General features: G+C 43.3%; 1 protein-coding gene across 2 annotated transcripts in view; it reads right to left on the bottom strand.

Moving 5' to 3' along the window:
- The window catches only part of MDC1 (mediator of DNA damage checkpoint 1), a 65,247-nt gene that overhangs the window by 5,706 nt on the left and 33,425 nt on the right, over positions 1 to 26,116 (bottom strand). For both annotated transcript variants that reach the window (XM_073598921.1, XM_073598922.1), the window contains exons 9-13: positions 19,887 to 20,966; positions 19,264 to 19,310; positions 12,642 to 14,648; positions 5,098 to 5,262; positions 767 to 949 (exon numbers count right to left, since the gene is read on the bottom strand). In XM_073598921.1, the coding sequence (XP_073455022.1) occupies positions 767 to 949; positions 5,098 to 5,262; positions 12,642 to 14,648; positions 19,264 to 19,310; positions 19,887 to 20,966 (3,482 nt within the window). The remainder of the gene's footprint in view (positions 1 to 766; positions 950 to 5,097; positions 5,263 to 12,641; positions 14,649 to 19,263; positions 19,311 to 19,886; positions 20,967 to 26,116) is intronic.

Raw genomic sequence — 26,116 nt, 5'->3', positions numbered from 1 at the left:
ATTTATGGCTGCCATTGCTGACCTCCCGGCTATTTAACTTGCTACAGCAAGTCTAAGGGCCCTTTCACACAGGGGCGGTTTGTAGGCACTATTGCGCTAATAATAGCACCTGCAAACTGACCCGAAACAGCCGCTTTCACACTGGAGCGGTGTGCTAGCAGGACGGCAAAAAAAGTCCTGCTAGCAGCATCTTCAGAGCGATGAAGGAGCGGAGTATACACCGCTCCTTCACTGCTTCTGCCCATTGAAATCAATGGGACAGCATGGCTATACCACTGGCAAAGCGCCTCTGCAGAGGTGCTTTGCGGTGGTTTTTAACCCTTTCTCGGCCGCTAGTGGGGGGGTAAACCCCCCCCCCCACTAGAGGCCGAATACCGACGGTAAAGCATCGCTTTACCGCCGACGCCGCCCCAGTGTGAAAGGGGCCTAATGCACACTGTAAAAATCAGTGTAAGTGATTTCAGTACAGAAAAAGAGCCTGTACAACTGAAGGGAATGCTGGAGTTCAGCTTTAAGCTAGAGCTTCGGTCAAGTTTTATTATATTTCCCTTGGGGAGATTTCATGGCCACTTAATGTCTTGGTGGCACCAAGGCATATTTTTGTTACCCTTCCCTACTCTATTAACTTATCCAACTTTGTCTCTGTCTAAATTTAACAGATATTTATACTAGCAGCCACCAATGGAGTCGTATCGCTTAAGAACCAAAGACTAAAAAACATGCAATTTGATTAAGATCAATATGCTTTGAAAAAGACAATACGCACCTTGTCTATCCAGTCCAGTGTGACAATGGGGATGCCCCTCGCAAGTGCGCAGAGGAATTTCACTGTTCTTCGAACACGGTCTGTTATCAGGTGAGTGCAATCAAACACAGAGTCTGCAATGTCTCCACCCAACGAGCGGATTATCTCTTCACCCATTGCATCCACCACCCCTGTGAACAGGACCTGAGGAAGAGAGAAAAAAAAAAAAAAAAACACTAAACGCTCAAGTATACTGTGACATCAGTTCTTACTGCATTTTATCATTTAAATTTGGCAGAATGTTAAAGATATTACATCCCTGAATATTCCAAACAATTTGAAACAATACAGCTTGCTGTGTTTAAAGCCTAACTTCATGTTTGCTATCACTTTAAATAGTTAACTTGGGCCAAGCTGGCTCAAAACAAACCATTTTTTCCATTGCTATGGCAGTTGTCAGCACTGTACACAATGTAGCTTTAACTGCATACAGAATATGAAGCTGTGTTTCGGTATGAATACAGGACTTCCTGTCTGCTGCTGGAACAAAATCAAGTCAGGCTGAGAGCTACTCAGCCACTCACAGGATGCCTTGTATTTTGTCAATGAATACAAGGCTTCCTCTGAGGTGGAGAGGCAGGAGAACATTACAATCTCTATCTCAGCCAATCAGAGGAAGCCTTGTATTCATGGACAAAACACAAGGCTTCCTGTGAATTGCAGAACAGCGTTTAGATTTTGTTTCAGCAGCATACAGAAAGTACCACTGCTGGAACACAGCAATTTACACTGTATACAGCCGATACTACATACAGTCTATACAGCACTGACAGCAGGCACATCTGATAGTAAAAGAAATTTGCCAAGCTGCTCTAAACAAACTACAGTATTTAAAGTGATAGAAAAGCTGGAGTTAGGCTTCAATTTATACACAATACATTTACACGGAGAGCCTTCCTTCTCTATGGTGACTGTCCAAGGGACACTTTAAAGAGTGGAAGCAGCTCAGCGAAAGGTAAAAGAAGGAACCCTTTGAATTAGTCAAAGTATTTAAAGTTTCTACCTAAAAACACCTTTCACAGGGGACATACTCCATTAAATTAAGATTTTTGACTTGCCAGTAAATCCATTTCTTGGAGCACAGTACAGGTCATAGAATCTAAGTCATACCATGGATTATAAGCCATCTGCTTCTAAGCAGATAACTTCAGGTGATTGGACACTGGCAAAAAAAAGCTGCGGGTCATTCCCTCCCACTGTCTAGTTTACTGTCATTATCGAAAGTGAAAGTAAAAGAAAATCCCAGAGTTTTGGTTGACATCAGAACAGGAATAAAAATTTTTTTTTTAAAAATCTTCCCAAGGAGACATTAGGTCTGACATCCCCAGGGTCACCTCACTTTGGAGGGATTTCCTTTTACTTCCTGTTTTGGCTATGTAACAGGAAGTGAAGGGAAATCTACCGAATGGGACACAGACAAAAAACAAACAAACAACTCTTAAGGGTTATAACCCACCCTTATTCTATTCAAAATGGGAAAAAAAAAAAAGTTTTGCCTTTCGTGACACTTTACAGGCAGTCCCCGAGTTACGAACATCTCCTACTTACAAACAGAGGTGGCGTGATGTCACTTCCAGCCGTTTGCTCTCCACGCTGGTCCCGGATACAGCTGAGCAGCCATCTTGCAGCACCACACACATCCCACACTGCAGTATTGCATGGCCACAAGAGCCCCAAATAACACAACTGCACGCCCAGAAGCACCTGGAACATCCCACATCATTGCACATGCTGGAGTTACACTTAAAAATGTACTGTTCCGAGTTACAAACAAATTCGACTTGAGAACAAACCTACAGTCCTTATCTTGTTCGTAACCCAGGGACCGACTGTATTCACTTTGAACTAATGAGGCGAATCTTTAACATTTTTTCTCACATGACTGTATATTTATTTTATAGTCTTTGCATTATTCACAGTGACGTTTATTTGAGATCGCAAGTTGTTTGTCTTAGGTTGAAAATTTAAAGGGGAAGTGCAACAGACTTTTTTTTCATTAAAATCATATACTTACCAAAGGACTGAGTGTGTTATAGGCCTTCAGGTGATTGGACACTAGCATTTTAGGACAAGCCCACTGGGCACCTCCCCATAAGCCTACCCCACAAATCCTTAGTTTTGTAGCAAGCAATGCAGAGTAACCAAGGAATGGAAAGAAGGGTGAAATTTCAGTAAGTAAAATTTCTCTTATCTTACTCATACAGTACTCGTCACAAGCAAAGTAGTCACAGACCCTGGGAATTCCCCAAGCAATGATTGAGAAGGTTGAGCAACAACTAGGCAAACAGAATTGTGGCAACAGGCCCAACAACAAGAAGGGTTAGAAAGACTTGCAGGAAATGGACCAGAATGTCTTGGTATGCTGATGCCAAAGGAGTTCCCTTCACTGGAGCCAAGGGGCCAAGCCCAATCCCTAAAAAACAAACCCACACCATAATCCCCCTCCACTAAACAATTTGGACCAGTGCACAAAGCAAGGTCCATAAAGACATGGATGAGCGAGTTTGGGGTGGAGGAACTTGACTGGCATGCACAGAGTCCCGACCTCAGCACGATAGAACACCTTTGGGATGAATTAGAGCGGAAACTGTGAGCCAGGCCTTCTAATCCAATATAAATGCCTGACCTCACAAATGCGCTTCTGGAAGAATGGTCAAACATTCCCATAGACACACTCCTAAAACTTGTGGACAGCCTTCCCAGAAGAATTGAAGCTGTAATAGCTGCAAAAGGGTGGGCCAACTCAATATTGAACTCTACGGACTAAGACTGGGATGCCATTAAAGTTTATGTGCATGTAAAGGCAGGTGTGCCAATACGTTTGAGGATATAGTGCATCACTGCACAGGAACGTGTTGCGTAGGGTGCATTGCTGACTGGCAACCTTACAGGTTTTCCTCACATGTCCAGTGCGAGGTCTGTGTACTAGTCGGAGCATAGAAAAACCAATGTATCCGGAAAGAGATAGTCTCCTAATCCCAGATGGAACCATTGAAAAGATATCTATTTTTGTGCAGCGACTGCACAGATATGAATATCACAAAGACACTAGCAAAAGAAAAAACTGAAGCCTTGCCTATATGGGAAAGGTAAGGAGGGGCCTTCCAATCTTTTTTTTTGCCAGTGTTCAATCACTTGAAGGTGGCAGCATAACCTATCCTAAGGGATAGGAAGATGTCCTGTCTTGGGATGAATAATAAAGAAACCAACTTGTGCTCGACTGTTGGATGTGCTTCTCAAACTAAAAGTAGTTTGTGAATGCTGTACACTCTATCCCCAATGTAGCCAGACACTCATCAAGCAATATAAAACATGTCAGCAAATCGGTCAGGAGCAAATATAAGCTTTTCAGAAATGACTAAGAAGTTAGTATTATTCACTCTCCCTTATAAATTATCTACTTTACTTCACAGAGCCAAGCACACTGTGGCTCACATTGTATGGCCACTTATTTCAACTGGATCTTAAATTGGTTTTAAACCTTAGTCATGAAATATGAACAAAGCGCATATATCTGTAGTGTTTACCTTTCTCTCTCCAAAGCTCTAAGTGTCGTTTGTCTCTGGTACCTCTTTCCAATGTTATAAGCACAAGTCAGTTTTGATAAGTTTTCCCAAACAATGAGATAAATTTGTGATGGGGAGGAGAGCTAAGCACACAGCTTTTCTACTCAGAACAAAGTTCTGCTGAAGGGGGGTATGTTCCTTTCCTCCAATCAACTCTCACAGTGTGTCCCAGATCTCTAACTGCAGCTCTCCACCCCCTCCTCTGTGATATTGAAAAACGCAGATGGATTTCATCTAAAATCAGCACTTTGAAGGAATGTACAAAAGAGAAGGCTGCAGATAAACAAGTAAAACTTATGTAGAAGGATTTGTCTCTGTGTATCATCTGAGGCTCTTCGCTTCACTGGGTATATGAGAGGGTTTACAACCCCTAACTCACAAAACAAGAATTTTTGAACAGGTAGTGGATAGGAGTATATTTTCCCTTTAAGGAGTAGTTTGGCCATGGTCCGGCCATACTGCTGCTTTTAAAACAGACCCTTTACTAGCTCAAAATGCATCAGCTAGGACCACAATACTGTGCAATAACGCTTGAATGTAATCTTGGAATGTGGCTTACATTTTGTCCATTGTTGCTAAGACCAGCTGAGCAGGAAATATCAGACTTAGAAAATACTAGTCATAACCTTCACTGCTGGCAAACAGATGGCAAAGCTTGAAGAGACCTTCACACAGCTGCACAGATTACAAAAAAAAAACCTAAGAGTATAAACAGTATAGACAAACCTTGGGCTGTGCTCCAGACTGAGGAATGTAGGGACTGGCAGTCAAAGTGGACACAGACAATCTGCCAGTGCGTTTTGGAGTTAGGACTTCTGCGAGATTACTTATAGCAGGACTTTGCCTCAGACGGCTGCTGCGGGATGGGGATGGTTCAGGAGTGGAAATTTCCTGTGGAGGAAAGCAGAACATTGTTACAAACTACACAATGTCTATGTATACCCAGTTACTGATTCTGTACATAAATGGCACCTTTTGTGGTCATCTTGGAACCATCATAGATGGCAGCCAGGTAAAAGAACAGGAAGGTTAGTGTGGGGGGGGTCACAGGGAGGGTTGCAGAGAGGAGTTACTATGAGTGTTGGAGGTTGGAGTAAAGTTGGAGTAAAAGGGAGGGTTAGTGTGAGATGGGTCATATGGTAGGACATCACTCTCACTGCCAAAAGAGCACTGAAAAATACCATTGCTGATCTCAGTGTTGAACGCGAATGTATCATCCATGTAACTGCTCGCCAGCAAACATACAACATTCGAATAGGCAAATTTAACCTAAATTAAACAAGATTGCTGGTTGTAATAAGATACGTACAACTGCATTTTTTCTCTTTTCAAATAAGACTTTCTGTATGCGAGAGACATCACAGGACACACAAGTGTGTGTGCTTGGGAACAGCTCACCGACATTACATTTTAATGACAAACTGTATAAGTATTACGCTGGTGGGCTGTGATGCATGTGAAGGCTGCAATTTTTAACTGTGGCAGAAGCAGAACTTTAATGCGCAAGTATAGGCAATTGACATTTTTACCTGTAAAATCTTTTTCTTGTATCACCTTCATCCTAGGAAGCTTAGGACAAAAAGATTACAAAAGAATATCTTGATTCAGGTGAAATGAAGAAACCAGCTTAGGTATAAAAAAAAAAAAAAAATAAGAAAGGGAGGATGAAAGAGCACTCAGCCCCACCTTATCCTGGTTAAGAATCAGGAAAAACTCCTTGCAGAAGAGCACAGTCAATTCTGAGACCCTGAGAAAGTGATCATAACTGTAAGGCTAGGTTCACACTGCTGCGAATTCTATTGCGAATTTGAGCCGTTGCGATCGCTCGAATTCGCAAGTCATTTAAATTTCATAGATTAACATTAGTGCCGTTCACATCGATGCGTTGCGAATATAACCTGCGTGAAAAAAAGGTCCTGTGCGAGTTTGATCCGTGTGCGATGCGAATTCAGCTCTATAGACTGCAAAATTTGCAGTAGAATCGCAAGAACACATATAGAATTCGCAATGCAAATTCGCAACGCAATCGGAACAAAACCGAGCTAAATTCGCATTGCAGCAGTGTGAACCTAGCCTAAAAGACAACCTTGCTTCTAAGAAGCGACAAGGTAATTTCCTAGAGAGATTCAAAACAGGTACAATCATACAAAACACCCTTTATGGGACTTTTAAAGCAGATATAACAATAGTGTGTATATAAAAAAAAGGTTAGTATGCCAAGTTTATTGCAAAAGATCCACAAAAGTATACAAATACAATACATACACAAAATAATGTATAAACATTATTACATATACACGGCTAAAAGTATTAAAACCCCATGTGTCCATAATATATAAAAAATTTGTAGTATGTCTGTCATGGGTGTCATTTCTTCCAGAGCAAATTGGGTGGTGCAATCCATGTGTCACTCTGTACAAAGGCATTTACCAAGGAATGAAATGCGCTAGTCTCAAACAGAACAGCCAAGGCCAACATCTGCCTCTTAGTACCCAAATCCAGAGACATCTTCACAGCAGATTAGAGAAAAGCCAAAATGTGCTCCATGATACACTGTCAAACGTATAAGCCTCACACCAGGCAACATAGGCCTTCCATGTACAGTGGTACACCTTCCTGCAGGTCAACTTTCTTGCCTCGAGGAGGGTAGGAATCGCAGAGTCAGAAACCCCCCTATACCTCAGGACTTGGGTTTAAACAGCCATACTGTCAAAGCCAGTGACCATAAAACTGGGTGGAAGTTGGAACCCTGGGACGACAAATCTGGCCAATCTGAACGAGCCCATGGCTTGTCTGCCAGGAGATTTATATCTGCATATCATATTTTTCTTAGCCAAACTTGTGTGACCAGAATCACTGGAATGCTCCCCACCTTTAGCCTATGCAACAGGTAAGAAAGAAGCTGCAATGGAGGAAAGATACAGATCTGCTGATCCCAAGGACTTACCAGGGAAACCCAACGCAAATGGCTGAGAATCCCTGGTTTGGTAAACAAACTTGTCCAGTTTCTTGATGAATCTGCATGCCAAGAGATCTACATACAGTGTCCCCCACCACAGACAAATCTCTGTGAATATGTCAGGGTGAAGGGCGTGTTAACTCAGATTCAGCTGCTGCTAGCTGAGAAAGTCTGCCTGCCAATTCTCCACACCAGGAATGTGCATGGCAGAGAGGGTCAGAAAGTGAAGCTTTAACAAGACAGAAATCAAATCTGCTTCTTTCTGTACAGCGTGACTTTTTGTCATTCTTACACAAACTTCGGCTACTCTGAGGACCACATTCCCTTAACATCTCCCCAGCCCGACAAGCCGGCTTTCATTGTCTAAATCTTCCATTTCAACAAAAAGAAGATCTCCCGGTATCCAGCTTCTGCGTCAATATACCATTCCAGGGCCCACCGGGTCTTGGGAGTCAGATGCATTGGCAGGTCCAAGGGATCCTGACATTTGTCTCATACCAACAGGATACTGAGTTGAAGAGATCTGGAGTGAAACTGGGCATTGGGGACTGCATCGAAGGCAGCTACCATCTTCCCCAGAAGCATGCAGACCCGATTCAAGAAGCTTTCCAATGACCCCAGGGACTCCACCTGGGATTGAATAGACAGGCATTTCTCCTGCAGAAGCAGTACCTTCGTATGTGCTGTGTCAAAGACTAAGGCTAAATACTCCAGATGTTTTGTCAGAACCAAAGCCGACATCTGAAGGTTCTGCACTCAATAAAACCTTTCCAGAACCTGTACCATCTATTTGGATATTTAATGTCAGCTTCCAAGCTGTTTTTTCCTTAAGCAAGTAGTCCAGTACCCCACAATGGGGATACCACGGGTCCTCAAAAACCCCAGAGCCAGCAACTTTGTAAAAACCCTTGAGGTCGTGGACAGACTAAATGGTAATGCTGCAAACTGGCCAGGAAGTTCCCTGATGGAAGTCAAGCATTCTCCAAGCGGGGTGACTCCTTCCTGAATATTTGTGACTTTAGTAAATTGCTGAGCACCCACGCAGAGTCCAGGTAGCAGCCTTACAAACATGAACAGAAGCATTCTATTGAACAGGCCAAGAAGCGCTAGCACACTTGTTGGAATGGGCCTTGACCAGAAAAGGAAGAACCTGGCCCCGAATACTACAGGCCTGGGAAAGGAGCTGATGATTCTGCTTAGAAACAGTAGATCAGTATGCAGCCTGGCCACTTGAACCACCTGCAAGTAGAACAAACAGGGAATCAGATTGCCTAAACGAAGCTGCAGACTTCAGATAAACTCGGACAGCTTGAACATCATGCAAAGTGTGATGCACCTACTCCTTTGAATGCGTAAAATTAAAAGAAAAAGGATGGTGGTAAAACGTTCTGGTTTAGGAGGAACTAAGAAACCACCTTAGGTAGAAAAGAAGACCAACACCACCTTATTCTCGCAGGAAAGCACAGCCAGTTCTGAGACCCTGCGAGCCAAGGTAATGGCTACCAGAAAGACAAGTTCACGTGTAAGAAGTGACAAGGGAATCAATCTCTCAAAGAGGTTCAAAAGGGAGAAGTCTGCAAAACAAATAAGACCAAAATCAGGTCCCACTGAGACAAAAGGGGGCCATACAGGCAGAACGATCCCTGCGATACCCTGCACAAGGGCTTTAACTAAAAAATTTAAAAAGCGATCAGTCTCTCGAACAAAATGGTCAAGGCCGATATCTGTTCCTTGGTGGTACTAGGAACCAGAGACATCCCCACACCAGGCTGACCCTGTCAATGATGAAACTTACGAGCCTCACACCAGGCGAAATAAGCCTTTTTTTGTACCTAAAGGTCAACTTTCTAGCCTTAAGGAGGGTAGGAGCCACAGAAACATCCCTGTCCCTCAGAACTTGGGTTTCAACAGTCATGCTGTCAAAGCCAGTGACCGTAAAGCTGAATGGAAGATCAGACCCCACAACAGCAAATCTGGCCAATCTGAAAGAGTCCACAGCTCGTCTGCCAGGAGATTATGTCTGCCTACCACATTCCTTTTGGCCAAGGCAGTGTGATCACAATCACTGTAATGCTCTCCACCTACATCCTGTGTAACAAATGAGGAAGAAGCTGAAGTGGAGAGAAGGCATAGGTCAGGGAAAACTGGTCCCAAGGAGTCACCAGGGCATCTACCGCAAATGCCTGAGGATCCCTGGTTCATGACACAAGCATGTCTAGTTTTTGTTGAATCTGGATGCCAAGAGATCCACAACTGGTGGCCTCCAGCACAGAAAAATCTCTGTGAAAACCTTGGGGTAAAGAACCCCTTCTCCTGGGTTCAACTGCTGATGGCTAAGACAGTCTGCCTGGCACTTTTCCATGCTGACAATGCACAGTTAGAGGGCCGGAACTTGAAGTTCTGCCCAAGACAAGATCAGGTCCACTTCTGCTTAAGCGGCAAGACTTCTAGTGATGGCTGATGTATATCACAGTCGTAGCATTGTCTGACTGCAGGATGATGGCAAGGCCCCGTAGGCAGACAGACCAGTAGTACAAGAGCCAGACAAATCAAAGTTCTAGAATGTTGATGGGCAACTTACACTCCTTGGATGACCATGCTCCCTGAACAGGGAGGTTCTCCAGAACACCTCCCCAGCCGACAGGCTGGCATCCATTGTCAAGGCCTTACAATACATTGGAAGGAAAGATTTCTAGGTTTTCAGAGTCTGAGTGCTTATCCACCATTCAGAAGCCAAAATGGTCTTAAGTCAGATGCATTGGTCAGATGCATCCAAGGATCCAAGGCCTCCGGACGTTTGTCCCATACTGACAAGATATTGAGCTGCACAGCCCTGGAATAAAACAGGACATGGGGGCCATAATAAAAGGTCGCTACCATGTTCCCCAGCACTTTTATAAAAAAAAGCCTTCGATTCCGGCATGCAATGACTTCAGGGGCTCGGAGATGCAGGCATTTCTCCTGCGAAAGTTTCAGCACACAGTCAAAATTCTCCAGGACATGTACCATCTCTGCTGGACATTTGAAGGCAACTTCTGAGCCGAATACTCCCTGAGAAGCAGGGTTACAGGTACCCCACGAAAGGAAACTCCTGTTCCTGGACAACCCTTGTACCGGAAAAAGATTTTGACAGAGGTAACTGTACAGTCCCACCATTCACCTGATGGTGGCAGCATAATTCAAGCGGTCAACAACATCTAAGTCCTCCGTGTCCTGTGATGTACAATTAAGAAAACTGGGTTGGTACACCGGAAAGGTCTCAGCAGTCTTAGCAGAGACCAGAAAGAAGTCTAGACTGGGGACAGCACTGGTCCTGAAGTTTTAAAATTGTGTAAACACCCATCAATAAGAGCTGAAAAAGTCTCTAAGTCTGGAAGTAATGGAAGAGGCCTGCAACTCCTCACGGGACTCAGCATCAGGGGTCTCTGCAGCTGAAGGCTTGGAGACTAAAGCCACAGGCAAATCAGATAAACATGCACAGGCGTGAAAGCATGATTATAATCTCTGCAGTCAGATTTAGCAATCAAAGTTGCTATTTGGCCATTTAACTTCTGCATGACTGTAGTGAAATCATCACAGGATAGACCTAAGGAGGGGGTAGTTAAAGTGGAGGTCCACCCTAAAAAAAAAAAAAAAAAAAAAAAAATTGCATAAAAAAAAATTTCCTATAAAATTGGAGGAAAAAAATAATTTTTTTAACTCACCTGAAATGGCTGTTGCTAGGCAGTCTTCCTAATCTGCCTCTTCCTACGCCATGGTGATGTTCAGTCTTCTCCGCCCCGCGTTGTCTTCTAGGGAATGGGGCGCGGTGTGTTATGGGAACTGTGTGTGTCCCACAACACATCGCGTCCCATTCACAAAGCGTTGGGCGACTCGCGCATGCACAGTAGAAAATGGGCAGTGAAGCCGCAAGGCTCCACTGCCTGTTTCCCTTAGTTGGAATGGAGGTGCCGGGACCCGAGAGCCGAGGGACGGGTCGGCCTCAGGCAGCCAAAATCGTGGGCAGCCAGGACAGGTAAGTGTGCTTATTAAAAGTCAGCAGCTACAGTGTTTGTAGCTGCTGATTTTTAAATGTTTTTTTTCCCCAGCCGGAACCCCCCTTTAAGGAAGATTTCCAAGTATGGTATAGGCTAAAGCATAGAATCAAATTCAAGGATGTCAGTGCCAAACATTTGCGAGGGTGCACTGCAGGCAGCACCAGAACACTTAATGAATCATAAGCTGGAAGTACCTGGAGCAGTGGGACTGTTCCCTATGGGGTTGATTTACTAAAGGCAAATCCACTGTGCACTACAAGTACACTGCAAGTGCACTTGGAATTGCAGTTACTGTAGATCTGAGGGGAAGATCTGAAATGCGGGAAAGCTCTGCTGATTTCTATCATCCAATCATGTACAAGCAAAAATGCAGTTTTTTTATTTTCCTTGCATGTCCCCCTCAGATCTACAGCGACTGCACTTGCAGTGCACAGTGGATTTGCCTTTAGTAAATAAACCCCTATGCTTCTAGGATCTGACATGTTGCTTCCTTAACACTGAATGTGGGGAAATAGAGCACTTCAAACATTCCACCAAGCAGTCAATATTCAGTCCCAGACTCCTCTGGATGGAAGGAGAGGAGCCTGCAACGTTGCTGAAATACATTTGATCCTGCTGTAGGCCCTTGACACATCATGCAACAAGTGCAGTTAGTCGCAGAGTGCTTTAGAGGTCCAATTTCTCCATACTTTTTAGACATGGTATGTGCCATGAAAGTCCACCTTTCAACTACTGCTTAAATTTGACTAAAAATACAGTAAAATCATTATTGGCGGAAACAAAACACAACATAACTTACAAAAATCCTGCTACATCTCTGCAAAATCTAAAAGATAACTGTATTGAGTATTGGTGGACCACAGACACTTGCTGGAGATTATTGATGAGCTTGGGTCCAGGCTTAGGTTCAGTCTGAACCTGGAAGTTGGCTGTCATTGCTGGGCCAATAAGCTTCGGGCATGAGGTTCCACCTCTCTGCAGAGGATGTACACAAAGGGACGAGGGTGCTCATGACATCACTGAGCTAACTAGGTCTAAAACTGTAAAATCTACTGCAGCTCTGCATAGAAACCAATTCGCTTCCAGGTTTTTTTGTCAAAGCTCAACAAGCTCAGGTTAGAAGCCAATTAGTTACCATGCACAGCTGCACTAGGTTTTGCACTCTCCAGTTTTAGTAAATCACCCTCCTTAGGTTAGGAATAAACTGTTTCCTCGTTCTAGCCTGTGTGTAAGCTGAAGATGCTGCTTCTTTTGCATGCTATACAGCTACTCACCCTGCTGCCACCAGCACTTGTTTGAGAGTCATCTGTTGTACTCAATTTTCGTGGTCTTCCTCTTCTGCCTGCTGGTATTTCTTCTTTGGCTTCTGATGTTTCATCTGATTTCTTCCTCTTGAGATCAACATCTGCCTTTAAAGCTTGTCCTCTCTTTCTGTTAGCCACAGGGGTGGACACCTGGGGAGGCTCTTCTTTGGCTGATGTTCTACTTGTCCTTCCTTTCCTTGAGGCCTCTTCATCTGCTCTCTTCTTTGTACCCTCACTCAGTTCCTCTTCCACCTCTGTGTTTTCCGTCAGCTTTCCACTATCCTCTGTTGAGGTCTTTCTTCTTGTTCTTGAGGAGGATCTTCCAGATTGTGAAAGCTCCTTATCTGGTATAAGGTCTCCTGCATGCTCACTTTCAGTTTTTTCATCTGCTTTCACATTTCTTCTTGTTCTTCGAGAGGTGTTTTGTCCAGCTGTATTTTCCTTAGTGGTATTTGTAGTGGTCTCTTCAACTACCTCTTCCTTTGAGAGCCTTCTTGTCCTCCCAGATCTTTTGCCTTGGTCTTCTAATTGTGTATCTTCCGATTTTGAATTTCTCCTTTTCCTGGTGACTGTTTCTTTCACAGTTTCTTCTTTATCAACAATATCTTGCCCCTTGCTACCTCTTTGTGTTCTTTTTGTTGTTTGGGCTTCAGCTGTGTTGGAACTCTCCAGACTTCCTTTATTATCTTCTAATTTCTGCTCTTCTTTGCAGCTTTTTCGTGTCCTTCTTGGTAGCTTTCCCATGTTATCTTCCTCAATCTTTCCAACTTCTGGTACATCTGGTTCTGGTGTCTCCTCTTTGAGATGTTTTTGTGTTCTTTTAGGAAGTGAGCTACTTCCTGAATTGTCTTCCACAGTTTGTTCACTGTTGCTTTCTTTATTTTTCTGATTGCCTCTTAAGTTTATGGCACGCTTGGATCTCCCGGTTTGCTCTTCTTTCTGTGAATCTTCTTTAGCTTCTTCCTTCACGTTCCTCCGCTGCCTTGTATTTGCAGAATTTTGATCACCTGGACAGGTTTTATTGGCTTCTTCATTTCGGCTTGCTTTTGTGTCTGCCCCTTCAGGTTTCTCATGTTCCAAAGGCTCTGAAGTGGAAATATGGGAAGTCCTCGTTCTTCTGCCTCTTGGACCTTTGTTTCCACCATCTTGCAAGTCATTGGTTCTTGGGGTTGGAATCTTGAAGTCACCTTGTGTTTCCAAATTAGTACCACTGGTTTTAGATTCCGTCTTATCTGCAACATCATTGGATATGGTTTCTTGTGTATTATCCGGTTTTGTTTTGGTAGCAGCTTGTCTTTTGCCTCTGACAGGCTTCTTGTTGTGAGGAGCAGAAAAAGTCTCTGACTGTTCTGGGAGGTCCAGAATCTTGGACTCATTACTTTCAGTATTTTTTGAAGATGTTGAGACATTTTCTGCCTCATTAGGCTCCAACAATGTTGGGGTAACATCTTTTTCTTGGTCGCTCTCCATTTGACCTACACTTAGCTCCATGGAGGTAGGTCCAGTCACATTCTCAAATTCTGATCTTAGACCTATCTTCTCAGGGTGATTATCTGAAAGGGTTTCAAAGACATCGCTCTTCTTACACTTCTCAGGGGCTGAGCCAAAGTCCTTTTTAGATTCATCTTGCATCTTAACTAAACTTTTCCTACTTGGTTGCTTTCTCCTTATCTCGTTATTTCCTGATGTTGATGGTTCAGCCTCTAAGGCTATTCTGCTGGATCGTTTTCGAGATGCTGTTGGGATGACCAATTCATTCTTTGTTTTAGCTTTGGTCTCTGATTCTTCAGTTGCTTTTCTCCTTCCTCCTCTTCTTCTACCATCTTTCTCTGGATCAATTTCCTCCCTCATTTCAGGGACCAGAATCCTGGGTCCAGACTGTCCTAATTCACCTGCACGCAATTCAGCGGTTTCGTCTGGTGCTGAATGTGCTGCAGCAGCAGCTTGTTCTGCCAGCTGTGCTTTTTCAGTTGAAATCTGCAAAGAAAATACATGCAAACATTAACAAATTAGAATTGTTGTTACTGTTGGGTCCAGTCACAGTAAATAAATGATGTTTTACAGTTTTTCACAAGATGCAGGTAGGTCAATTAATTTTCGCACTGGTCAAGTCTTTCTTTTGTTTAAATTATTCCCACCTCCCACAGGTTTTAGGAGCTTGCAACATCCAAGTGTTTTACATTTACATTACATGCTAGCAGTAGGAGCAAGGTTACTTGATGGCAGCAAGGGGCAGATCCTGGAAATCAATTAGGGAGGTCTTTTTGCTGAGAGATAAAAGGAGATTCTATCCACCAGAAAAAGAAATATCAGTTTTGAGTGGACTGACAGATTAATACACAGAAAAGATAAAAATTGTACTAATGATCAGTTTAATCCCTGTGTTATTACTTATAAACTATACTTCGATTGCCTTCCCAGACTCCAAACTCCTGTGAATAAGGCTGAAACTCTTGAGCTGCAGAAGGCTTATTTAGTTCACTTCCCGAACAAGCACATCCAACACACAGAACAGTTAAGCAAATACTGTAGCAAGAGTGTTGACACTATGTAACATTCTTGTTGAAGTAATATAAATTTAAAGATGAACTTTAGGAATTCAGGCACTTTCTAAAATGTAAACCAAGTGCAAAAGTCAATCTGTGCAACCACGAATAAAATACAAGAATTAAAAAATAAATCTTTACAACAAATAAATCTTCTGAGTTGCTGCTATCACTGCCATTGGCTGCAAGTGCTGATCAGATGCTGGTTTTACAGCATGCTCGATTGACAGAAGCTGGTCGTGAGACAAGGAGCTGTACACACAGGCCGAAGTTCCTGCCAAACCGACCATTTTTGCCTGATTTTTTTCTCCTTGTTTATCCAGCCTAAGACAGATAATCTACAGTAGCCAGAGGTGGCTATATAGGCTTGTGTGTGTGGTTTCCAGCAGGGGGCACATGGGGAGATCGCAAGCGGCATGAATGGAAAAGCAGCTACCTGTCATATGCCTAACAAACACCAGATGGCTCCTCCCAGCGGCCCTTTCAAAACATAAATGTGTCACAGCCCAGCTTCTGCATTAATGAGATGGTACAGTGTATACGACAAGCATACATTTGGTGTATTGTTTTTGTAACCCGTATCTTTGTGTCATGACCATGAATTAAGCCCAAGCAGAAATAAGGATGACGACTCCCCCATGTGGCAAATGTGCAAGGTACATGAAAAATAAAAAAAGCACATGTTACCATAGCAACACTTGGTGCTCCTGTAATGTACAGCCCCTTGTAACTGGAGAAACCAGAAACATTGGTGACACCAATGTAAAAATTACAAATGTCACAGGTTTTTCAAATAAAGCTAGAGGAGGAAAAGAAAAATGTAATTCACTCTAATGACAGTCTGTCTGACAATGTTGCCTTAGTTTTAGATACAATTAAAGTGGAACTTCACCCAAAAGGGGGAAGTTCTGCTCGTTTGCATCCTATCCCTATCCACTGCCACATTTGGCACTTTTTGCGGGGGAGGAGGTACCTGGTTTTGGCAGGTACCCGCTCCCACTTTCGGCTTAAATCGCTGCAGCAATCTGAGCTGGAAGTTTGGCCCCAACTCGCAGTCTTCTGGGGGAGCCTGAAGCTCCTCTTTAAGGGAAGATTACCCAATAGAGCATTAGGAGGAGTGATTAGCAAAACTACCATAGTAAAAAATTAGGCCGGCTGCTGGACACTCAGTATTCTGCAACCCAGCAGCATGAAGAGACTGGTGCATTAGCCCTCTGTAAATGTATAGTGCCTCATCAAGTCCTCGCCTACATGACAAAATGAGGGAAATACAAATTATAGTTGTACAAGACGCAGTATTTGTGTAAAACAGAAAATGGGATTTGTGGTTTACCTGTAAAATCTTCTTCTTGGAGTACATTGTGAGACAGAAAAAAAATCTTCATATTCATAACAATAGGGTTATGCTAGGCAAGGCTTTCGTTTTTGTAGCAAGCCAAGGAAGAGGGATGGGATCCCTGTGATGTACTCCAAGAAAAGTATTTTACAGGTAGACCAAAAATCACATTTTCTTTCTTGTAAATCCCAGGACATAGGGTATCTTCATATCCATTATGATAGCCTGCAAAAATCGCCAACTTAAGGAAGCGTCTTCAGCGGCCTGAACAACACTTGGTCAAACTTAGAAAAATTGTAATCCGAAAACCAAAGGTTTACAAACTTGAACTACTGATGTCTAATAACGAATAGCTCAGCAAGCACCAACACTGCTGGTAGAATGAGCTGTCACCAAAAATGGTGGAACTTTGTCCTTCAGATTGTAAATATGAGCTATAAGCTGATGGATTCATCAAGGTATCGTAGATTTTGGGCCTTCCAAAAGCAAAAAAAGGGAATCCAACTGACCAATTGCAACAGTCAAATAGAGTGGTAGCACCTGATTGCACTAATCATATCCAAGACATTAAGAACACTGTCCCCTGGCATCTGAGGCTTGGGACAGAAAGAAGGGAGCACATTGTCCTGGCTGAGATGGAAAGAAGAAACCACCATACGCAGAAAGGATAGTTGAGATTATAGCACCACCTTGTCCGATGGATCTTCAGGAACAGTTCCTTATAGAACAGAGAAGCCAATTCCAAGTCTCCTGAAATAATGGTAACCAGAAAAATAGTCTTCATAGTGAGAACTAAGGGAGTATCCCAGATGGGTTCGGGAGGAGATATCTGCAATACAGAAAGTACTATGTTAAAGCGGAGTTCCACCCAAAAGTGGAACCTCCGCTTATCTGACCCCCCCCCTGGTGCCACATCTGGCAGCTTTCGGGGGGGGAGCGGGTACCTGTTTTTTACAGGTACCCTGTCCCCACTTCTGGGAGACATCGGCTGCAGTGCCGACATCGCTGGACTCCAGGACAGGTAAATGTCTTAATGTTAAAAGTCAGCAGCTACAGTATGTGTAGCTGCTGACTTTTAATTTTTAAAGGGGAGGGCGGAACTCCTCTTTAAGGTCCCATGGAGTCAATGGAGTCTTAACCAGTGAAACATTATGCAAAACACCTTACAAAAAAGGCACACACCAAAGTATGTAAAGCAATTTGTCTCTGAAACAGGACCTCTAAGGCCGAAATCTGACATTTGATCGTAGTCAAGGTCAAATCCTGACTGACTCTAGATAGAAGAAAAGCAAGGATGTGACTCACAAAATACTGGATGAGGAAGAAGCTTCACACCATGCAAAATAAGATGATTTCCAAGTTCTGTGGGGCCAACCTAAGAAAGGATGACATCTGAACATCCCAATTTCTAGTGCCTCCATAAATATTTATGTACACCACCGCTTGCGCACTGTCTTACATGGAGGACCGTGGGGATGCCTGCCCCCCCTCCTGCCTCCTTTTGTGGCTTGCTCAGGTTTTACCTGAGCTACCAGCCAGCACTACCACTGGCTGGATGGACACCCGAATAACATCGGGATCAGCTTTGATCGGTTCTCCGCTATGGTAACCCGGAAGCGATGACCTGACATCAGTTCTGGCTTACCCGGATGTAAGCGGCGCCACTTTCAAAAAATCAAAAGCATTCAAAAACACGGATCTTGGTGTTTTGAATGCTTTTAAGTGCAGATGAGAGATTTGGGGTCTTACTGACCCCAGATTCCTTCGTAAAGAGTACCTGTTACATCCCATTGTTGTCACAAGGATGTTTACATTCCTTGTGACAGCAATAAGCGTGATAAACAAAAAAAAAAAAAAATTACAGCAACTGTGCAAAAATAGAAAGAAAAAAAAATGGAAGTGCATTTGTGATCTGCAGTTGGGCCTCATGTATTGGCACCCTGGGCGATTGCAAATGACGTGCATTTTGAATGTGGTGCGGGAAACACATACAGAAAAATGCCTTTCCTGCACTGCATTCTGGTGTGAACCAGCCATAAATCTCCCATTATTTCTTAGCTAACTTGAAAGACTTACAGGATTTCAATATATCTGGATTTGCACTTCACCCAGATCTTAGGGATTACAATCTACCCATCCTCCTACCAACATAAACATCCACAATCAATCTCCTTTCTGCTTTCCTTTCATCCAATCCAGATGAGGGCACCAAAAAAATAAGTGCATGGAACCAATTAAGTGTTCATTTAGTGGTCAGGTGTTCCATTCATGAGAACATCACCATAAATAGCAATAGGGAGACAAAAAGGAAAAGTCTTTTTCTTGGCCTCACCAATGACATCTGCATACACAATGGGGGACATTTATCAATCCAGTCACATGGCAAAACAATGCTAAATAGGAGCATTGAGAGTCATCGTGAGACAGATTTACTACTAGGTTACAGCTGAAGAGACAACGTCCTCATTTTGTTGTTCTAAAGTCACACTGGTAACCAAATGCAACCGGATCCTGACTACTTCTTAATTTTGCATGGTTTAGAGCGGACATCTGTCTAGTTTTTAATAATAAATCTGCCATAGAATTTTGAAAACTGTTGCACCTGGCTGCCCAGTAATACAAATAATTTGAACACCTCTATGGCCTGTATTTGATACACCAACCAATGTTTGAGAACCAATGCATTAAACAAACATCACAAGCTTCTCACCTCCGTACTCCTCTCAGGCTGCTCCTTTTTTCTACTTCTGCTCAGACCTACAATACACAACACAAATACAAAAGGCCTGTAAAATTAAATATCTGCTTTAAAGTGGCCTTATCACCAATATCAACACTAAAATAAAGAGAGTTTACCTAGAAAAGAAGACTGTAAATGCTTACCTTTACCACTGCCATGCCGCTGAACAAGGCTTTGATGAGGAAACATCCTTTGAGGTTTGCTGGTAAACCAACACTTTTGAAAGTGTTGAACTTCTGTGCCCCCCCCCCCCTTCCATCATTGCATGCCCCACTGTGTATGTTTGTTTTTATATTCTTGTTTGCTCAGACGTGCACTTGCTGACAGCAGATGTCATTACTGCACAGAAAGATTTTCCAGCATTATGGAATATCTGACACAAGGTTGCGGTTTCCCTTTCCAATAAAGAAAAGGTAAACACGCTTTTTACCTTGTGCGCACTGGATCCACACATTGGCTCAATCTGGGACAAAATAGTGACAGATCCTGTGCAGTTGAATGCAAATGGAATTTTCACTTCCTGTTGACCACAAACATTCTACCTTTGGTCTGTGTGTCTAACAACAAATCTGAGAATAATCATAGGAACTCACCCCTTTTAGAAGATGGCTTTCCTTTTCCTGTATCAGTGAATTCGGTTTCCTCCTCCTCCACAGCCAACATAGAAACACCAGTAGACTGTGCTTCTTTACTTGCTGTGTACTCCACATCTGAGCTACAGGGCTGGGTGGCATCCTCAGTGGAAGGTACTTCCAGGTTGCTTTGAGGGACATTAGCATCAGACACTGGAAGGTTTAGACTGTAGGCTTGGGTGGCATCATCCTCATTTACTTCTTTTTCCATGCTGCTCAGTTCGTTGGGCGGGCTTTCTTTTGCTGACACTGCTGATACATCTAGTTTAAGGCTGCACAGTTCTGTGGGTGGGCCTTCGGTTAATGATGCTGCAGATACACCGGTTTCAAGGATGCTAGATTCTGTGAGTGGGCTCTCGTTTGCTAGCTCAAGTGTGCTTGGTCCTGTGGGCGTGCTTTCTGTTGATGGTACTGGTGACGCATCTCTCTCAGGTATGCTTAGTCCTGTGGGTAGTATCTGCGTTGCAGGCACTTCTACACGTGGTCCAAGGGCAACTGGGTCTTTGGGTGGGTTTTCTGTTGCTGGCATTGCTGATTCAGCAAGCTTAGTGTCTACCTGGACAGCTAGGAAGGATGGGTAATGACCTTCTTTGCTGTGTTCCTGTATGTTTGGAACCTCTAGGATGAAGGACTGTGTGGCTTCCAGCTCCAGTGGTGGTAGGTCCAGTTCATCTTGTGTTAAATCCTCTTCTGTTGAATCCTCTTTCACATTACTGGTCTCAATTTCTTGCTGAAGGCCTTTTATCCAAACTGCAGCTGGAACATCTCGTTTCAGGTGTAACAAAGTCCCTGTCTCAGCTGGAGGTTTAGCTGACAAACACTGAGAGACTGGTTCAGTGTCCTCTTGTAATATTGCTCCATGAGGTGACCTTGATCCCTCCACACTACTGGTAGGTTGAGTTTCTTGCTGGTTATCCATGACAACTTGTTCAAGTTGAGGAATCTCCTTGAAGTCAGAACCCGGTGACTGGTCTGCCCCAACACAGAACAGCTGAGTCTCGGCTATGGCATTTTCATCAACCTCCTCCTCGGACTTGTCCGCTAAAAAAGAAATATTGATTTAAAAAAATGTAATAGCCACATATCTAATAAAAAAATTAAAGTATAACTTCCTTAGAGTAAATGTGTAGTGATGAATGATGGGAAAGCACTACAGATTTCCCCTGTATAGTTTTGTAATTTTTCTGCAGCCAATAAAATACTTGCCCATCACCCTTTTCGCATTTTCATTTAGAGCCCCATTGCTGACAAAAATATGAATTAACTCTAAACCCTCCCTTGCACCCGCTCTAACACCTCTTAATACGTTTTTTAACATTTCTTTCAGTATAAAAAAAGATATAAATTACCATCCAGCTTCCTCACTACCAACACTTCTAGGTGCAGGTGACCGCTAATCCAGCATTTTATATCTGCACGTGACCACCACTCCCCTGCAGGCCCCTCTGCTGATGTCAGTTTCCTTGTGCATCCTGAGAGAACCCTGCCACTGGACAGCCTATAGGAATTGTTCACCTCACGCAGGAAGTGACCTTGACACCCAGGACTTCCCCAGAAGTAAAGAGAGGGAGAGTGGTGAATCTGGACCAGAGCATTACATAATCATGGCTTTCAATAAGTAGAAATAGCTTTTAGATGCAGCCAGGTGCTTGACCAAGAATGGAAAGTGACAGAAACACTGACTGCAGCTTCTCCCCTCTGGCACCGAACTGGTTAACAGATATACAGTGTGTAAAATAAGTATTGAACGTCACCATTTTTCTAGGTAAATGTATTTCTAAGCTGCTATTGGCATGAAATTTTCACCATGTTGGTAACAACCCATGCAATCCATACAAAGAAACCAAAACAAATAAGTTCAGAAATTAAGCTACGTGTAAAAAAATGGAATGACACGGGGAAAAAATATTGAAGACATGGAGGTGCAAAAAGGCATGGAAAGCAAAGACATCAGCTGAAATCTATCAGTAATCAGAAAGCAATCCTGCCCCTTGTCAATGCAAAATTAATATCAGCCGATTCAGTCTCAGCTGACAGCCTATAAAAAGGTGCCTCATTACCAGGGTGTCACACAAGAAACATCTCATGATGGGTAAAAGCAAAGAGCTCTCTCAAGACCTTTGCAACCTTATTGTTGCAAAACATACTGATGGCATTGGTTACAGAAGGATTTCTAAACTTCTGAATGTTCCAGTGAGCATTGTTGGGGCCATAATCTGGAAGTGGAAAGAACATTATTTTACCATAAACTGGCCACGACCAAGTGCTCCTCACAAGATTTCTGCCAGTCTGTATGCTGTTCCGACGGACCAAAAACAACGCATGCTCTGAAGCAAGTACGAGACGGAAGCTTTGGCTACTGGCTATTGCACTTCCTTTTTCTAGTCCCGTCGTACGTTCCGGATGATCGGACTTTGGAGTGACCGTGTGTAGGCAAGACCGCTTGAGCGGAATTTCGCCGGAGTTCTGTCGGAGAAACCTTCGGAGTTTATTCCGACGGCAAAACCAGTCGTGTGTACAGGGCATAAGAAATGCACTCAACAACCATAGCCTGTATGGACGCTCACCATGCAAGACTCCATTGCTGAAGAAAAAGCATGCTGAAGCTCCTTTAAAGTTTGCTGCACAACATTTAGACAAGCCTGTGAAATACTGGGAGAATATAGTTTGGTCAGAGGGGACCAAAATGGAACTCTTTGGATGCCATAATACACGCCATGTTTGGAGGCACTGCACATCACCCCAAAAACATCACCCCCATACCAACAGTGAAGTTTGGAGGTGGGAACATCATCATGTGGGGCTGTTATTCAGCATACGGTACTGGCAAACTTAATGTCGCTTGAGGGAAGAATGAATGGAAAAAATGTATCAAGACATTCTTGATAAAAAAGCTGCTGCCATCTACTAGGATTAAGAAGATGAAACTAAGGTGGACATTTCAGCAAGACAATGATCCCAAATACAAGGCCAAGGAAACGCTCAGTTGGTTTCAAAAGATGAGTTTTGAAGCGGTCATTACCAACAAAGGATTTTGTACGAAGTATTAAATACATTTCAGTTAGCGTGTTCAATACTTTTTCCCTGTATCATTCTATTATATTACACATAACTTAATTTCTGAACTTATTTGTTTTGGTAACTTTGTATGTATGGATTGTATGGGTTCTTACCGACATGGTGAAAATGTAATGTCTATAGCACATTTAGAAATATATTTACCTAGAAAAATGGTAACGTGTTCAATACTTATTTTACACACTGTATCAGCAAGAGGAGGGAGCTGTTGAGCAGGAAGAGTTTAATATCAGGCAGCACTGCACTGTAGGAACTGTAGTCCAGACGAGAGAGACTCTACTGTAATCAAGAACTTTTGACCTGCATTTCCCAGAGGGAGATTGCCAGGAGGAGGGGAAAAAAGCTACATTTTCTCAGGCTGTAGAGGACACAGCTTCCTCTTGCCATGAGAGAGCTCGGACAGTGCACATCGCTGTCCAGGGTGCTGCATGCATAACGGCGACCTGAGCAGGATCGGGACTGCTACCTCCAGGTGAGCCGACAGTCAGAGTCACCTGCTTACAGAGCAGACAGTGGACTAAATGCTGTGTGTATGACTGGATGGCAAGCTGCAATATTGTTGGAACTGACGAGCTGCTATTGCAGGGATTTACTTTCTGCCGCTAGAAAGACTGTGCCCTTTAGGAACTGACCAGACAGCCATCTAGTAGCCTTATTGCAGCCTCTAGTTTTGACTGGGGTATCCTCATGCGTTCCAATGGTAAAACTGGGCCCCAACACTAGCCAGCTGAAGAGTTAGGACTAAAGAATGTCCCTTTGCAGCTGTTAAACAGAGACCTTTAACTATTGCTTATGCTAACAGGTACCTCTCAGGAAACCTTGCACCCTATCCTAGACATTCTCCTAGAGTGCACTCTAGACTAGTTCTAGTATTTTTATTCACATTGCCTATATGCAATGTTTATTGCCGATTCATGAGTTAATCTCCAGTCTAGTGGTACACAACTCTATTCAAAGTTATCTTTGCATGGTGATTGTACTGTCTAGCGAACTGTGTCTGAACCTACCTTCTGTTTGTTCATTTATGCTCAAACCACCATTTATTCTACCCTGCACCAATACATTGAGTTAATTTATCACTAAACAGTCTTGTGTCTAATTCCTGGAATTAATTTGCAGCCAAGTTAAAGGTGAGGCTGTTCTTGGAGTCAAGGGGCAGAACAGAGAACCCAAATAAAGCAGCTCCTTCAGGGGTAGCACTACATATTTTTTTCATTTTTTTTGTCAACCTTCAAAATCAGTTAGATGGGGGGGTGGAAAGGGTGGAAGGGGTGTTAACTTCATCCTGGAGAGGGCCTTTACAGTGTTAGTTCACCTTTACAGAAAAAAAAAAAAAAAAAAATGTAAAAAGGTGAACACTGTACACCCTGCTCACCCCCTCCTGGACCCCACTGTACATACCTCCAGGGATGATGAGCTGTCAGTGCCCATGAAGTCAGTGCAGTGGTCCAGGGATTTAAAACTCCAGCTCCTCTCCCTATTCTCCATGCAGCGCTTTTGAGACGATTCAAAGCAATGCTTTGTAATGGCGTTAAAGAGGAAGTAAACCCTGATGGGTTTTACTTCCTCTTTTGCTCGCTGCTGCAGCCTGCAATTGAAAAGCATAATGGCCTATAGTATGCATCGCATACTAGCCCATTATGTGCCACTTACCTGCAAAAGAATCCAGCGATGTCCCCTGTGTGGGCAGCGTCCATCTTCTGTCCCTCTTCCTTCCGGGCCGCGGACTCCGGCTATGTGATTCGCCGAAGCTGCGTGACGTCACTCCCGCGTATGCGCACGGGAGCCGCGATTAACGGCACTTAGTTTCGTTTCTCCCCCGTGCATGTGCCATTGGAATTTCCAGCAGACTACAAGTGAAATATCTCCTAAACGGCACACGTTTAGGAGATATTTCCACTACCTATAGGTAAGCCTTATTGTAGGCTTACCTATAGGTAGAAGACCAAAAAGTGGGTTTACAACCACTTTAACCAATCAGCATTTCTCTGATCCATTCCAGAAGCACTGAGAAGAAGATGGGGAGTCCAGCTTCAATTTATTTGTGTATTTAAATCTGCTTGTACATCTAACAATCCCATGATTAAGTCACAGGCGTGACGAAACATGTCGGGGGCGTGGCCGAGCGAAGGAGAACACCACGTACTAGTGACAGGAGGAAGCGAGCGCTGCGGTTTACCTATCGGGGGAGACGGTGGATTAATCTAACAGACAGGCGAGGAGAGGGTGAGAGAGACTTCTTAGACACCGGCTGTGGTAGGGTCCGCCGTGACCGTATACCCCCTAGGAGGTTGATCCAAGCTGCTGAGTTGTTTACTGCGTTTACAGATTGCTGTGGAATTTGCTATGCTTTTTAATTTTTTACACAATGTGAGTGGAACTTTTGGAGTGTGATTTGTAGTGTGTATTATTAAATTGTTACGTTATCACACTATTGGGAGTCTTCTTTAATTTGCATATGGAACGAATCTCCGGATGGAATATGTTTAACCCTTTCCAGTAGACCTAGACTTCTATGCTTGAAAGCCTCATACGAGAGTGGAGGCATGAGGAGCTGGTGAGTTGCTTTCCACTGGGAGAGGGGTCACTGAACACACAGGTGTGGTGGAAGGACTTGATAGAAGATCATTACACTCCTGGAAAAAAGGACTTGCTGTGGCACATTTGATGTCTTTTTGCTGATCACGATCACGGACACTTTGTACATGTGTGTGTACTTTTTTACAGAGTTTTTGGTACAGTCACATAGGATTTGGGTGATACATAAAGATTATCATTAGCTTTGATGTTATATATTGTTTTTTGTGTTGTCACTGCACAGGGATTGATGTATTATCTATATGAGCAGTATTGGCACATAGTCACTTTATGTACTTTGTTTTTGGGTTTTTTTTTTTTATTTTGTTCACTAATACTTTAGTTTATTATTTTTTTAAGGAAACACCTGTAAAGAGGTGCTCACTAGAGTAGGTAATTCACTGTAAGAGGTGTGAGTAGTTTTGGAGGGAGCGCCACGATTTAATTCTCCACGTGGGGTGCATTGCACTATTAACACGTCACAGATTTAAATATTTATGTTTACATCTAACAATGCCCTCCACCAAGACAATGCT

The sequence above is a fragment of the Aquarana catesbeiana genome, linkage group LG09 (assembly GCF_042186555.1).
Source record: "Aquarana catesbeiana isolate 2022-GZ linkage group LG09, ASM4218655v1, whole genome shotgun sequence".
In the NCBI taxonomy this organism is placed as follows: Eukaryota; Metazoa; Chordata; class Amphibia; order Anura; family Ranidae; genus Aquarana; species Aquarana catesbeiana.
This window is presented reverse-complemented; position numbering and strand designations above follow the sequence as displayed.